This window comes from Oryza glaberrima, chromosome 4 (assembly GCF_000147395.1).
Source record: "Oryza glaberrima chromosome 4, OglaRS2, whole genome shotgun sequence".
Lineage (NCBI taxonomy): Eukaryota > Viridiplantae > Streptophyta > Magnoliopsida > Poales > Poaceae > Oryza > Oryza glaberrima.
In genome coordinates, this window is record NC_068329.1 from 29,890,039 (window position 1) to 29,905,396 (window position 15,358).

The 15,358-nt window shown below is 44.2% G+C and overlaps 3 protein-coding genes across 3 annotated transcripts; 1 reads left to right on the top strand and 2 right to left on the bottom strand.

Moving 5' to 3' along the window:
- Positions 1-36: 36 nt before the first annotated feature.
- On the top strand, positions 37-2,164 carry LOC127770503 (uncharacterized). The gene is made up of 4 exons (XM_052296240.1): positions 37-431; positions 524-591; positions 695-792; positions 1,700-2,164. The coding sequence occupies exons 1-4, from the start codon at positions 224-226 to the stop codon at positions 1,857-1,859; spliced, it is 534 nt and encodes a 177-aa protein (XP_052152200.1). The 5' UTR covers positions 37-223; the 3' UTR covers positions 1,860-2,164.
- Positions 2,165-2,439: 275 nt separating this feature from the next.
- On the bottom strand, positions 2,440-4,521 carry LOC127770502 (uncharacterized). The gene is made up of 5 exons (XM_052296239.1): positions 4,382-4,521; positions 4,157-4,298; positions 3,898-4,005; positions 3,177-3,251; positions 2,440-2,879 (listed from the first exon to the last, which is right to left on the bottom strand). Exons 2-5 carry the CDS (start codon positions 4,288-4,290, stop codon positions 2,648-2,650), a joined length of 549 nt encoding a protein of 182 aa, XP_052152199.1. The 5' UTR covers positions 4,291-4,298; positions 4,382-4,521; the 3' UTR covers positions 2,440-2,647.
- Positions 4,522-7,144: 2,623 nt separating this feature from the next.
- On the bottom strand, positions 7,145-8,479 carry LOC127771407 (indole-3-acetic acid-induced protein ARG7-like). The gene has a single exon (XM_052297319.1). The coding sequence runs from the start codon at positions 8,353-8,355 to the stop codon at positions 7,924-7,926; it is 432 nt and encodes a 143-aa protein (XP_052153279.1). The 5' UTR covers positions 8,356-8,479; the 3' UTR covers positions 7,145-7,923.
- Between the last annotated feature and the right edge of the window lie 6,879 nt (positions 8,480-15,358).

Here is a 15,358-nt window from a genome sequence, read left to right on the forward strand (position 1 = left end):
AATAATAAAACCCGTTCCAAACTCCATCGGCACAAGGCACAAGGCAAAATTCGTCGAAATCATCCTCCAGATTCCAGAACGGTTTGCGTGGTGTGTGCGTCTGCTGATTACGACTCGGCGAATTCGTAAGCCGTAGCGAATCGAATCGTCGCGGTCGCGGCCATCCTCTCCAACCCATCGCCGAATTCACCATCGCGAGGCGCAAACGCAGCTCGTCCCCCCTATGGCCTTCTCCTCTTTCTCGTGGCCGTTCCGCCGCCGAGGCGGCGGAGGCGGAGGCGGCCCGAGCAAACCCTCCGCCTCCTCCGCCGCCGCCGCCGCCGCCGCGGCCGGGAACGAGGAGGAGGAGCTGGGCGTGACGCCGCAGCTGCTCGACTTCCTCCGGACGCTCTCCCCGGACTCCTTCAAGTCCTCCGCGCTCCAGCTCCAAGGCAACAGCCACACACTCGCCATCTCCATCTCGATTTCATCCTTCCCACTCCGATCCGGGCTCGATCGTGATGTCCGTGCGTGCTTCTCGCAGGGGTGGAAGTTGGCGACCTCACCGGCTGGCAGGAGCGGCACGCCGTGCTCGTGCTCTCCAAAGCCAAGGTACGCTTCCCGGCGGATCTCGGTTCTGTATCGCTCGCTTCTCTCTGTCTGTGATGAGGATGTTGTGGAAGTTTGAGCAAACGCATGCGTGCTTGATGCGCAGGAATTGGCCAAGATCCGGTACGATCTGTGCCCGCGCCACATGAAGGATAAGCAGTTCTGGAGGATATACTTTCTGCTCGCTAAGAGTTACACTTCTCCGTAAGCTTCCATTCTGAAATTATTTCGATTATCGTCATGTAAATTTAGTTTCTGAGTATTGATATGCAACACAAGCTAACATCAGAGTAGCATCTCACTTTTTCCTTCATAATTCAATGAGTTATGCATTACCTTCTAATCCAATTTAATACAGTACATAATTATAAACTATGGACATTACATTACCTTGCACTTAACATTACGCACAACCAATTTATATCTCATCAGATAAGTTACATCAAATGTGAGCCCTTGTACATATTTAAGAAGTTGGGTTTGCTGTACCTGATGAAGTGATGAGTATGCAAAAACATGAGATTGCCCATTAATTGCTATCTTCTTGGTGAAGTAGTGCTTCTGCCAGATATAATTGCCGTTTACATCCTGTGATTTTGTTAATTATCATGGAATGTTGGAAGGTTATTGTTCTCCATTGTACCTCACTAACTTAAGTTACCTAAATGACCTATCCTGAAAAAAAGGAATTATTCATCCTTTTTTGGTCTGAATTATATGTCCTAAGATTTAGAGGTATTGTAGGCATATACTTCAAATAGGTGAAATTATAGGTAAAATGAATTATTCATCCTTGTGAGTGCTGAAGTTACAGGATCCAGGCTAAAATTATAGACAGGCATGTAAACACTAGACCAAATATACAGTTAACTCCTCTGTAGCCTCGTGAGACTTTGCAATCAGCTTTGCTCATTATCTGCTTCCACCTATGCAATCGAGATAGGCTGATATTTGATGTGCAAAGACCTCATAGATTTAGGCTGCTATTTCAAATGTTATCCGCAGAAGTCTATGAATTTCATATTTACATGTTCTCCTAGTCCCTATTACCATAGACAATTTAACAGCATCAACATTTGAAACATATGTTCTGTTTTTTTTTTATTTGTAGGTATGAGCTACGAGCCATACAAAAGGAGAAGGTAAGAAGGATGGAGACAGAAAATGGGAAGGCAAAAGATGTGACTACTGTTGAGGTCGAGATGCAAGAATCAAAATGCGGTAGGGATTCTCAAACGTTACCAGGTGATGAAGAATCTCAAGATTCATAGTTAGTGTTGTGAACTGAAATTTAGGACATGATGGTAGTATAAAATCCATTTTGTGTGTGAGGAGCTATCTATTCTTTCTTTGGGTCTCATGCTTCCAGTTGAATGTCGGCTTGAAAACTGTATTAGAAGTAACACCTATGCATGGCCTGAATGTGCATGCAGCTTCTTGCTGAATGGCGTAACGTGCACCATTGTAAATTTATAGTGCCTGAATGTGCAGTAAACAAATACTGAAGATTGGAATCAAGTACGGTTCTTTTTTTGCAGTATGCGCCATCTGCTACTGGTTCATATAGCGTATAATACTCAGTCTCCACATACTTTTTTAAGATAATGAAAGCTTTTTTGAACTCAGCGAAAAAATTGTGCACACAACTATAGTGCACATAGGCAACACATCCCAACGAACACAACTAAGAGAACATCAAAGAGTAAGCAAGGGCCATCTATCCGTAATCCGTAGCCTAGATTGGCCACGCACTGACATGAAAGTCGATGAATCTGACCATGAGAATTATCCTGCATAATCAGGTTGTAATGTGACAGGAAAATACACTCAAGAACATAAGCAAAGCGCTACTGTAATAGAGAAACGGCTACAAAATTGTATTAGTAAGTGAATGAACTGTCATAGGCGTTGAGCTGCATTACACAACATTGACAACAACAATGCACATGCAAGTAGCTCTGCAGCAAATCACGACCTCACCTTAAAAAGTTCCAAAAAAAAAAAAATCATACACGAGTAGCTACACCGATGGACCCAGAAATTCTGCTCAACGATATTCTCAAGCCATAGCATCAAAATCGTCCAATTCACCATTATACTCCTGGACCTTTCTCTTGATCTTTGAGGAGTCAACCCAGGTGATGAAATCCTCCATGTTCCTGGTTACAAGAAAGGCTGGATCGGTGACTGTCTCTGGGCCTACACGCACATGACCCTGCTGTATGTATGTCACGGCCTCTTTAAGGTGCTCCGCGAACTTGAGCTTCACCATGACTGTTGCAAGCCTCCGCCTGCAATAATTTGCCAATACACGCAATAAGTGATGTACGATATGTCTGATCTCCTACAACTTTAGTCTTGTGTGCTAATCGAGGTTATAGTGTTTGTTAAGTGGTTAGCCATGGTAAGTCTCATTTATGTTGAAGCAGTGGTACAACAACACTTTAACACACAGCTGACCAATGAAACGTGCAATTTAACAATTGTTGAACTGAGATGAGTAAACATTTGCCACTAAATGGTAAAAGATGGCTACACAGCACATATACATGGAGAGAGAGAGAGAGAGAGAGAGAGAGAGAGAGGACCTGCAAAAGGAGCTCACTGAAAGTTTTTCACATGTTAACAGGCTCTTTTTTGTTGGAATTACACCCATGTTGTACCTGAAATTTCATGAACTTCATCAAACTACACATGAGTAGTACAAAATCTGGAAATGGCTAGACAACTGGAAACAAGAAAAGCATACAAAATTAAGAGTGAACAGTTCTATATGAAGTACCCAAGCATAGGCAATCCATTGCAGAAAGTAACATTAGATTATAAGTTCTGCTTAGCACAAGTCTATCAATCTTTTAGTCCAGTCCAAGCTCAAAATGTTGGGAGTAAAAGAGAAGAGGACTACCGAGGTACGTATCCAAACATAAGAGCGAGAATTATTCGAAAAATCTTTGGCAGGATTATCGAAACAATTATGTCCCTGGACAAGAAGCAGATGAACTACTGAGAAACTAGTCATGTGTTTATACTTTATAGCCTCGATTGCAAATCCAATCAATTTGGTAATTCAAAAATAGACACAGGCACACAGCCCCTCCTCAAACACACGAATTAGTTGACATGCTATAAAATTCTCTGAAACATTATATACAGGAACTGAATTTCCCTGAGCAATCTCGATTCTGACTCTATGACAATTCAGCAAACAGCAAATTTGTGTGCCTAACGTGTTTGATGGGTCATGTGGAATTGTAGACCGTAACTGTCCAGCTCTAAATTTGTATGCAGACCACGCAACAGGCTACTTACAGCTTATCGAGCAACATGTCTGTCATCTCCGCTCTGTAAGGGTCTCTCGGGTCCATTTGCTTTATAATGTTGACGAGCTTTTGCACCATCAGGCATATGCCATTGTACCTGCCACCACCCAAAAACAAAATCACAAATTTGCAGCAAATCCATGTCCATGGACAGGATGAACAGTAAAACGCGAAAGAACACACAGATAATCCTTTAACCAACCGATAAGGTACGAGTTGATACTCTGGAGAGAGAGATGAGTTAGTACTTCTTGTAGTCGTCTCTCTCGACGAGGAGGTAGCGCTGCGTGACGATGGCGTCGCGGTGGCCTTTCTCCCTCTTGAAGTCGAGGAAGTTGGTCTTCTTGAGTAGCTTCTGCTCGTGGAACCTGAGCTTCCTCATCCTTCACGCTGCAAGGCAGGGCCGGCGATTCAGCAAGAACCGACGGAGACGAAGATTACAGGGTGCGGGCGGAAGCAGCAGGTGGGCTTACCTGAGCGGAGAAACCGCACCGGCGAGCTTTCGCACGCTCCAGGCGGTGGCGGTGGGCGGCGCGGCGAGCACGCGGGAGTCGGGGAGAAGCGAGGCGGCGCGGCTCTAGGGTTGGTTGGGACTTGTGGGAGCTTGTGTGTGTTGTGGCGTGGGCTGAGTGGGCCTTGTGGGCCGTGACGTTGCGTGCCTTGTGGGCCCCGTGTGTGAGCCTGAATTTTCTTTTTTTTTCAGTTCTGTTTTGCTAGATTTCTGTTTCTTTTCCTACGTCGGTCTTTTTAGTGGAATCCTATGCCGGTTTTAATGTGGGATTAGCTATACAACTTTCCACAGTTTTTTTCAAACATTTTAAATATAACTATATCATAATTATTTGCTTTCAATCAAAAGCAGGATGAAAAGTTTTTTTCTTAAAATATTAGCATAATTATCTATATTTTCATATATATTTTTTGAAATTTTCTTTTTTTCCCCAAAATTTCAAACCGTACATTATGCAATTCGCAACCTGTCATCACCCCAACTATATCATATTGCTTGTGACAGGTTAGAAGCTCATGGATCAAGTGTGTTTTTTGTATTTTAAAAATCTCTCTCCAATTGGATAAAAATAGTAAAGAGTGAAGTGCACGGACGGTTCTTAAAATTATGCGGGTATGTCATTTAGATTCCTAATCTATCAAAAAAATGTCATTTAGAAACCGCTATGGCATGTCACGTTAGTACATAGAGTGGGTTGGAGCCCGTTTGGACTTATATGACACCCAAAACAAGTTCGGTACCAAAAATACGTTTTGAAAGTTGAGGGATCTACATAATACATCCGTACAAGTTTAGATATGGTTCATGTGCTTTACTCAATAATAGAATAATGATTATGATATTCTCCATCAGATTACTAGTTTTTAATTTTATATGGTGTCCTCTAACCGTGTCAGGTTTTTAGATGTCCACAGATAAATTATAAAATTTTGAGTACCTTTTGATAAAATTTGACATAACAAATACTTCATCCGTCCCGAAATATAAGGGATTTTACATCCATCTAAAATCCCTTATACTCCCTCCGTTTCAAAATATTTGACACCGTTGACTTTTTAGCACATGTTTGACCGTTAGTCTTATTCTAAAAAAATGTGAAATATGTAAAATTATATGTGCACATGAAAGTATATTTAACAATGAATCAAATGATATGAAAAGAATAAATAATTACTTAATTTTTTTAATAAAATGAATGGTCAAACACGTATTAAAAACTCAACGGTATCAAATATTTTGAACGGAGGGAGTATTTCGGACTGAGGGGGTAAATAAATAAATTTGACGTCATACAGGATTTCACCGCCCGTAAATCCGTATTTACCCGGAGAGGAACGTCGCCGCCTGTATGTCCTACCCCCACGTGTCCAGTGCCGCACGTGTAGCGCCGCAGGCGTACCGGCTGCCGCCCCGACTCTTGCAGTTTTGCATTTTTGCTTCGCGAGAACGGAACGGAACGGATCGGGCAACGGAGAAGAAGAAGGGAGGACGGGAGAAAGGACGGGGCACAAAAAGGCGGAGGAGAAAGGACTAAACCGCAAAAAAGAAAAGGCCGCAAAGGACTACGGACTCGGAGGCAAGCAGAAGCAGGTGATGATGGGGCAACGGCGTGCGGCTGCTGGTCCACACCGCGCCGTCCCGGGCCGGGGTATCAACACACATGCAGCGGGGCCCACGGCCCACATGCGCGCCCCTCCCTCCCTCTCCAACCTCCCCTCCCCCACCACCGAATCGCACCCATCCATTTCAGCGGCAGCGGCAGCACAGTAAAAAATAGGAGTACTACTGGAGTACGTAGACCAAGTGGGATGCAGATCCTCTCCACTCCGGATCCACACATCAGTGTTTTTACTACCGTATTAACAGTACTGAAGTGACACTCTCCTTCTGGTCTCGTTATTAGTTTATTGTCAATTACAACCAAAATTTCAATTTTAAAATTTAACTATAAAGTTAGTTTGAAAGTTGTCTTACAATAATATAATTTTGACATTACTTTTGGATCACACAAATATAAATTTTATTTCATATATTATTTATATTACCATGTTTATTTTTCTGTGGCTTATAGCTCGAACAATCGGAGCCTACACAGTAGAATACTGAATACACACACACACTCTCTCTCTCTCTCTCTCCATCCCCACATACAGGAGTAGCTCATAACTTTACGATATTTTTTTTCGTCCACGTAATAATTGGACTGGATTAGCCGGGGGCCAGTACTGGATAAAACGGTTTCCTCCCTGATTGCCGAATTTTTGCAGGCTAACCTGCTGAAAATCTAGTAATCTTAAGGAGAGACGGACAAAAATAATCATCCAGAGAGAGGAGGAAGAACATTCGAAAGGGGAATCTTTGAGAGGTGTTTGCATACTACCGCTGCATAATTAACCTGATCTTCTCTAGGAGCAATAGTGCAATATACAAAGTCGTTTACTGACTACCACTAAATGATAAGCTGCTCTCTTCAGGTTCAGTGTTTCGCCTGTTCGGTGCAAAGTGGACGGCCATACCGTTATGTGTTGAGATTCGACTAGAAAGTAGTAGATCAAAATGTTTTTTTTTTCTAAAAAAAAACAGCTTTTCTGAACTATGGCTGTTGCTTTAAGAGCTTGACGATATCTTCAGGCTTCAGGGATAATTTAAGTCGCTTAATTTTCAGTCCCAGAGAAAAGAACAGAAAATAGTTGACTACCGCACACAACATTGATAGCAGTAGCTAGGAATACTTAAGTTGCAGTATCAATTATCAGCCCATAATTCCGATCGGTAGCTGGTCGATGCATCCATGATAATGCATACCTAAATCATTGCAAACAGCCTAGCGACAGCTTGAACATATATTCTACTCCAGTACTAAGCTTGCACTACTCCTGCTCCATTCTTAATTTTCCCACAAAAGGAGAAGATACCGTGTCAAATCCTTTTCTAATTAAGCTACCTCTAATTAAGCCCCCTAATAATCCGTACGGTCCAAATAGTAAGAAGCTTCAGCTCACACAGAAATGTAGTAGTAGTAGCAGCAAGTACATACAGGACCGTACAGTAGAAGGAAAATTAAGAGACAGTGAGGCTTTGTAAAGAAAGAATGTTTCAATTCACTTGAAATGGTGGCAGAATAATCGCAGTAGTACAGTTATTTACACTGGCGAATTATTAAGTGAAAATAAGAAGAAGAAGAAGAAAGAATAAAATTCTCCGGTGCTAAATAATTTTCCCGGATTTGACAAGGGAATGGATGACTAGACTTGGCCGTCTCAAAATCCTAAGACTTTCTCAGCCATCTCACTTCACCGCCACCGCCGGCCGGCCGCCGATTTCTCTCTCTTTCTCTTGCTCCGGCGAGTCTCAGCTCCTCTCAATTGGCCATGGAGGGAGAGGGGAAAAAAGAGGACAAGAAGAGAAGAGAAAAAAAAAATGGTGGCAAGAACGGTCGCGCGCATGCACGCACGCGCAATGGCGAGCGGAGCGGCTAGCTAGGGGTGGGATCACACATCGCATTCACCACACGGCCTTGTCGGTGGCAATGCCGCGGAGGAGCGGGAGGGCGTCGCCGGCGGCGGCGCAGCAGCAGGAGAGGGCGCCGCTCTGGATGTCCTCGAGGGTGACGAACCGCGCGGCGGAGGACGGCGAGGAGAGGTGCCGGAGGACGTGCTCGAAGAGGCCCTCGTCGCAGGGGAGCGCGATGGGGCCACAGTAGGCGCCCGACGGGAAGCCGTACTCCTCCTCCGCCTGCCGGAGCAGCTCCCTGAACACCGGGTGGTTCAGGTGCGCCGCCCGCACCACGAACCGCCGCGACGCCCCGCCCACGCACACCGCCACGTGCCCCGCCGGCACCGCCTCCGCCGCCGCGCGCGCCGCGGCCCGGGACCGCCACCGCCGCAGCGTCTGCCGGAGCCAGACGATGTAGCGGATCTTGCTGCATTTGGCCATCGGCGACGACGACGACGACGACGCGGTGGGGGAGAGAGCCAGAGAGGTGTTCGTCCGTTGGTTGGCTCGGCTCGGCTAGCTGCTGTTGGGTGAGTTAATGGCGTGTGTGGGGGTGTGAGTTGGTGAAATGGAGGAGCTGGCTTTTCGAGTGGGCGGGGCGGGACGTTTTATAGGACGGGACAGACGAACTGGGAAAATGTTTTTGGGTCGTCCAGTTGGCTCGCAAAGTTTTTTAATACTACGGCGAGATGTGACTTTATTCTCCTATTTTATACTCCTTTCGTACCTAAAATAAATTAATTTAATAGTGATGTGACACATGATATATTACTATAAAGTAAAAACTGTATTTAATCTTTTTTTATCTTGGGATTTTTGAATCATCGTTTGGTATGTATAGGAAACAAACATTGGAAAATTCATTTGGATTAGTAGTTTGCCCATGCATGCATATGTTGTCTATCTATGGTAGGGAAGCCCATTTGTAAGGAAAATAATTTCAATTGAGTTCTACGGTATGCTCCATTCCTCCATAGGTGAAAAAAATGTAAGCTTTCTTGTTCATTTCTATCATTTTCTTTTTTTGATACATAGTATAAACACAGACACTCATATATATGTTAGTCTTATGAACATACACTTTTATACCATGTCCTTATAACTATCTTTGAGGAACTAGGACAATGTATCTTGAGACGAAGCTATCGCATGTATATCACTATCAATGTGCATATAATTTACCACTCACATAATAATTATGTGTAACATGTGTCACAATGAACCTTAGTTCATTCCCTCCTTTGATATTCATTTTTTTGTTGGACCCTCCTTTGATATTCGTTTGTACATACCAAATTATTCAAGTGACGGAATGGAATGTTGATGTGTATGGATTTGCTGCTTGTTAAATTGGAAGTTTGTATTTCCTAGAGACTGACTCGCAATGTCGGTTAATAAATTTTTTCTCTATAACACTTAAGTCACATCTAACGATCAAATTCTTTTTTAGCCTCCCACAGATGCACCATTCTTTGGGATAGCTAATTGCCGAACTTACTCGAGTCACTTTAACGAGCGAACACGTTCCAACTTGGTGATCTATTAACTTCCAACTTGTGATCTATTAAGGCTAGAGTCTTTGATATTCATATTCCTCTTCTCTTTCTATTTGTTCCTCTCCGTGAACACAAGAGAGTGAAACCAAATCTAGCCTCTCCCATTATTCCCCCTTCATCCTTCCCGTTGCATCCCCTTCTTCACTTTCGTCAACCAGGTTTACGCCCTGTAGGCCACAACACATTAGAGGTTCTCGTCGTCTTTGGCGAGACAACGACTAACCTGAGGTCCTCTTCATCTTCCTCCAAGATAAAGATCCCAAGCATTTGCTTCTACCTCCTTTTCGAACTAGACTTGTGCTTCATGATCGCAACCTCGATGAGGTTCCTTACATCCTTCTTCCTTAGATCTGGCCCACATATAAGCTTAGCACCCTTCTATTTTAGGTTGAAGGTTTCTGATTTTTTTAAGTAAAAACTTTCAAATATTCATATGAAAGTTTCATGATTTTGAGGAGATTTTTTTTAGTTTGGTTGAAAGTTATTGATTTTTTTAGTAGAAACTTTCAACTATTCAAATAAACTTTCATGATTTTGAGTAGAAATGTTTTGATTTTTTATAATTTCTTTAAAATCTTATTTGTAGAAAGTTTATACTATAAAAATATAAAGTTTATATAACAAAATTTTCTACCTATAAAAATATATATGCTGAAAGTTAAAGCTTAAAATCGCTTGCAAAAGGGAATAGGACACATTTGCATGCACGGGGTCAGCGCATTCACGCATTAGTCTTTTTGTCATTCTTCCCATAATTTGCAAGAGTTGGGTCTAAGAAGAGGTTTGATTTATATGTGGAGGGAGGAGCTTTTGGTTGGATGAAATAATTCCAGCTGGAAAAAAGTGTACAACATATTAGAAGAAAAGGAAAAGGACATGTGGTTGATGATATAGCCGTGCTGTTTTTTTCATTTCAAAATTTTGTAAGTCATCTATAAATATTGCTCATTACTCCTCTTTCACAACGCTCCAATGAAGGTCGATCTGTGATCTGAACGTTTTCTTCTAGAGTGCTGTAGCTATTTTGTCAAAGAATAGGATCCGAAAACTGTAGCCATGATATAGTTCTTGTTTGTACCTTGGACTAGCCATTAAATTTTGTGTGTCACTTTTTAGTTTATGTTCACAGCGATACATCATACATGCATAATAGTATGCATAAAAACGAATTGATGACTTCACTTGCATTTTCAGTGTGTTTTAATTTTTAAAACATGATGAAACAGGGCGCCAAATGTCATGTGTACATATTGTCTTTCTTTTTTTTGTACTAACGAATTGGCTGTCTCGCAAGAAATCCTACTCATGCACCACGGCATTCCATCTCCAACTTATCAACAAACTCCCTTTTCGCGTGGATAACATGAGCCCAATTATAAGGATCAAAATTTAATATTTCTTATGTTTTCTAATAAGCTCATCACACACATTGAAAAATGGTGGAGATGCAAGGACAAACCACGGACTGCTTGTGAACTTTCTGAAACAGGAATTGCAGAGTGCACCACAAGGCAGTGTCTAGCACATTTTGGCATCTTGCAGACGTGTAGCCGAATGCCCGTCGCATTCAGGGCCACTATAGCAAAGCTCACTTCCTATTTCGCCGCTACAAATCTGAAACAGGAGGCGCATTTGTCGTGCTGCATCGGTGACTCGACTCGCGCAAGCTAGCGTAGCGGCGTCGTACATAGTAACGTGGGTCGCTGTAGCTAAGCTGTAGCTTAAGCTTAACTGGGCGCACAATCTCACATCATCGCGAAGTCCCATCACATCGGCGGTGTCCCTGTGTCGAGCAGAGAGACGAGCTAGGAGGAATCGTTTGCTTTGGGCCTGTTTAAGTTGGTGGAATGAATATTTTTGGGTGTCATATTGAACGTTTTACCGGATGACGGAAGGGGTTTTTAGACACGAATGAAAAAACTAATTCTATACCTCGCTTGAAAATCACGAGACGAATTTTTCGAGCCTAATTAATTCGTCATTAGCACATGTGGGTACTGTAGCATTTATGGCTAATCATGACCTAATTAGGCTTAAAAGATTCTTCTCGCGATTTATATGCAAATTGTAAAATTAATTTTTCTTTTTATTTATATTTAATACTCTATATATGTATCTAAACATTTGAGAGATGTTTTTAGGAAAATGTTTTTGGGAACTAAAAAGATCAGCTTGCCCAAGTGGTGGATCCCTGCGGCCAGTGAGGTGGTCAGGGTGGCCAAGCAACTCATGAGCATGCAGGGTAGCTTAGCTTGGTGGTGTACTGGTGTGCTCGTGCATGTGACCCGGCTGTGTCCGGGGCTGAGCGGGCAGTCAATCGGGCTACATGTGCCCGAATTTGGTCTGTCTGAATTCCTGATCTCTCATCAGATTTTGCGCCTGCGTGATGGAAAAAATCCCTGCCGGTCCTGTACCTGTCAAAGATCTCCACCGCAGATTTCAGGCCATGCATGCCTCTCGCACCTAACGAGCTTAATTATTTGCACACGCCTCCACCCTTTTTGATACTGCATTTCATTTTGGCTAAAATGAGGATGATTCATCTTGGCTTGTTTAAGTTTGGGAAAAAAAAATTTTGGACGTCACATCGGACGTTTGACCGGATGTCGGAAGGGGTTTTCGGACACGAATAAAAAAACTAATTTCAGAACTCATCGGGAAACTGCGAGACGAATCTTTTGAGCCTAATTAAGCCGTCATTAGCACATGTGGGTTACTGTAGCACTTATGGCTAATCACGGACTAATTAGTCTCAAAAGATTCGTCTCGCGATTTCCCCCATAACTGTGCAATTAGTTTTTATTTTTATCTATATTTAATACTCCATGCATATGTCTAAAGATTTAATGTGATGTTTTTGGAAAAAAAATTTTGTGAACTAAACGGGCCCTTACTAACTGGTTGCCATGCTCTTCCTTCTTCAATTAAAAAGTTCAGTAAGTTTGCAGTACGATAAACAATTGTTTGGCAGTGCCATCCATAGTGGGTAGGAAGTGCATTACGACATTTTAACGATCCCTAACCGCCATGTGCACTCTACTAGTGTAACCAATTAAGCCTTTTGTCGAGTAAGGATTTGTTATACTATATAGGGTGTTCCATTCTTACTAGCTATAGCGCTGGTACATCTTCTTTGACAAAATTAAGCATCGATCCGGGCGGTTCAGTCGTGCGTCCGTCCAGAATCTGATCCCTGTCAAAAGCCGTGATACCGGTTAACTGTCGTGAAGCAGCAGCGTCGACATGCTTCCCAGGTAAGCAACTAGAGACTACACATGCATGCTTCCGTTCCCTTTTCCTAGCTAAGACCTCGGCTAATTAAGTTAACCCAAGTCGTCTCGTCAGTCGTCAGTCACTGATCGCAGCATGCAGCGTCTACTGTTGCACGTGCCACACTGAAATCACGCAGATGCGTGTACCTGCTCTGCGTGCGTACATATGGTCCAAAAGACTAGCTAAGCTCGCCCTTGCACGCAAAAAAAACTCCGATCAAACTGGCGTCGTACACGCTCCCGGCTGGGCCGACCGGCCGCCGCGGACTCCACGATTCGCTAGGTAGATAACGCGATACGAATACCAGCAAGATGCCCCGCATGCATGCTCGCCCAGGTGCAGTGGAGAGAGCGTGGCCGCGGCGCGCTCTCCACGTGCATGCCGCCGCGCGCGCGGCGACGAGAGGAGGATTTCGTGCCGGATTGGGCCGCGCCGCGTACGTCGTCGTTCGTTAGCCCGTCGCCGTTGCGCCCGCGCGCGCGCGGGCAGTTGGAATATGCTCGCGTCGCGGCTCGCGGCTCGCGGCACGGCACGGCACGGCGCGGCGCGCGTTTGATTTGGCCCCGGGTAAACGCCGCGCCGCGCAAGTGATCCCCACACACCGCGCGCGCGACCAACACCCATGTGCCGTGGCTGTTGCCGCGGCACGCCGTAGTAGGCGCGCGAAGTAAATGTGCAGGCGGCGGGGAGAAGGCCGCGCGAGCCGGCATGCTACGGCGTTTGTGGCAGTTTTCGCCGGCCGGTTTGGGTGTTGTTGGTCGCAGGGTACGAGCGTACGTCGGTCGGTACGTACGTTCGCCCGGTCATCTATTGCGCGATCCAGTAGCATCGCCCTGCCGTGCATTACGTGCACCTCGTGGAATGTGGCCTGTCCCCTGGTTCGTGCGTGCTGGTCCTGAGCCTGGGCGCCTAGGTAGTGGTGTCGTACAGGCAACGTCGCTGGAGCAGCGCTAGCTGCCAACCAATGCAGTGCAAAGTTTAATACTGCAGTAATTTTGATGATTATATGGGGTCACATTTTGCGTTGGCCATAGTAGTTCACGAGCTAGTTGGGCTTTGTTTTGTTTTGGTTGCCAAGTCCACATCTCGCACTGCCAGTTGCCACGAGAGGGCAGAGGTTACCGATTGACTCAACCAGCAACTAGCCTACGAACATAATACTCGTCTTCGTCTAGCACGTTCCACTGACAACAAAAGGGAGCATACGTGCAAATTCACAGCTTAATGCACGTACGTATTTGTTGTTATGCATAAATTAGCAAAGGAGTAATTAAACTAGCGCGACAAGCCAACGGTTCCTTTCTCATCGTACACCCGAATCGTACGCACCTTCGATCGCATGGACGTACACCAAAAGAGAGCAAAAAACTTTCATCATTTGTTGATGCTTCTGTCGACCAACCAACCAGACGCCCCAGAAAATACCAAGAATAACAATTCATAGAGATACTGCATATGCGTCGATCAGGACAACATCCTCTGTTCGAACCACGGGCGGCGCGTACGTGTGAAGTGATACACTCACTCGTACGTGCACACACGCACCAAACGGGGTTACATCGAGACGGGCATGTCACTTTGTCACGTACTAGTACGCGCCAAATAACGGTGTTCCATACCCCCCCAAAAAAAAGGACAGGAAGTACCACGAGACGTGTGGTCCGTACCGTGTCTTTTCCCCCACAGATTCCGCGATAGATTAAACAAAAACGAACCGCAAGTTGTCACGCAGGAATACGCATGGATGATGGAGGATTGGTGGCCAATGAACGGAGAGGCTCGCGTCGCGAGTTGCGGCGCGCGCGGCGCAGCCGGGCCGCGAATTTCCTTTGCGCTTCGGTGCGGCGGGAGGCAGCCGCGTGCTAGGCCGCTAGCTGGGCAGTGGGCACGCCGATTGCGCGACGAGCAGTGGAAAAACGGTGGCTCGCCCATGCGCCATCAGTTGGTCTTTTCGTCGCAAACTAACCGCCTCCATCTCCTCAGAGTTTGAGCGAGATAGCTGTTCGTCCGTCTTGTCAGTCACATGCCTGCTACGTCAACACTTAGGGGGGTGTGTGACCTAGGTGTAAAGTTTTGACGTGTCACATCAGTTATTATATAGGTGTCACATAGAGTGTTTGGACAATAATAAAAAAACTAATTATAGAATCTATCAGTAAACCGCGAAATGAATTTATTAAGTCTAATTAACCCATCATTAGCAAATGTTTACTCTAGCACCACGTTGTCAAATCATGGAACAATTAGGCTTAAAAGATTTGTCTCGCAAATTAGTCGCAATCTGTGCAACTAGTTATTTTTTAGCCTATATTTAATACTTCATGCAAGTGTTAAAACGTTCGATGTGACAAGGTGAAAATTTTTGAGGAGGGATCTAAATAGGGCCTTAGTAAATTTTACGAAAGTACAAGTACTTTTGGTCAAATCATCATAAAACTATATATTTAAGATAATGTATAACAGAACTATAGATTTAACGATAAATTTCATAAAACTACAGGTTTAAGGCTAAGCATCATAAACTACATGTTTAATAATAAAATTATCACAAAATTATGGGGCTTAAATCTTTAGCACTAATGTTATGTTGGACTTATAATTGTTCATGTTTTGTG

Excerpts from the sequence above, each read along its gene's own strand:
- LOC127770503 (XM_052296240.1), top strand. The coding sequence starts at position 224 with ATGGCCTTCTCCTCTTTCTCGTGGCCGTTCCGCCGCCGAGGCGGCGGA. Across the intron at positions 592-694 it reads TCGTGCTCTCCAAAGCCAAG|GAATTGGCCAAGATCCGGTA; the intron begins GTACGCTTCCCG and ends CTTGATGCGCAG. Across the intron at positions 793-1,699 it reads GCTAAGAGTTACACTTCTCC|GTATGAGCTACGAGCCATAC; the intron begins GTAAGCTTCCAT and ends TTTTATTTGTAG.
- LOC127770502 (XM_052296239.1), bottom strand. The coding sequence starts at position 4,290 with ATGAGGAAGCTCAGGTTCCACGAGCAGAAGCTACTCAAGAAGACCAAC. Across the intron at positions 4,006-4,156 it reads GAGAGAGACGACTACAAGAA|GTACAATGGCATATGCCTGA; the intron begins GTACTAACTCAT and ends GGGTGGTGGCAG. Across the intron at positions 3,252-3,897 it reads GACATGTTGCTCGATAAGCT|GTACAACATGGGTGTAATTC; the intron begins GTAAGTAGCCTG and ends ATGAAATTTCAG.
- LOC127771407 (XM_052297319.1), bottom strand. The coding sequence starts at position 8,355 with ATGGCCAAATGCAGCAAGATCCGCTACATCGTCTGGCTCCGGCAGACG.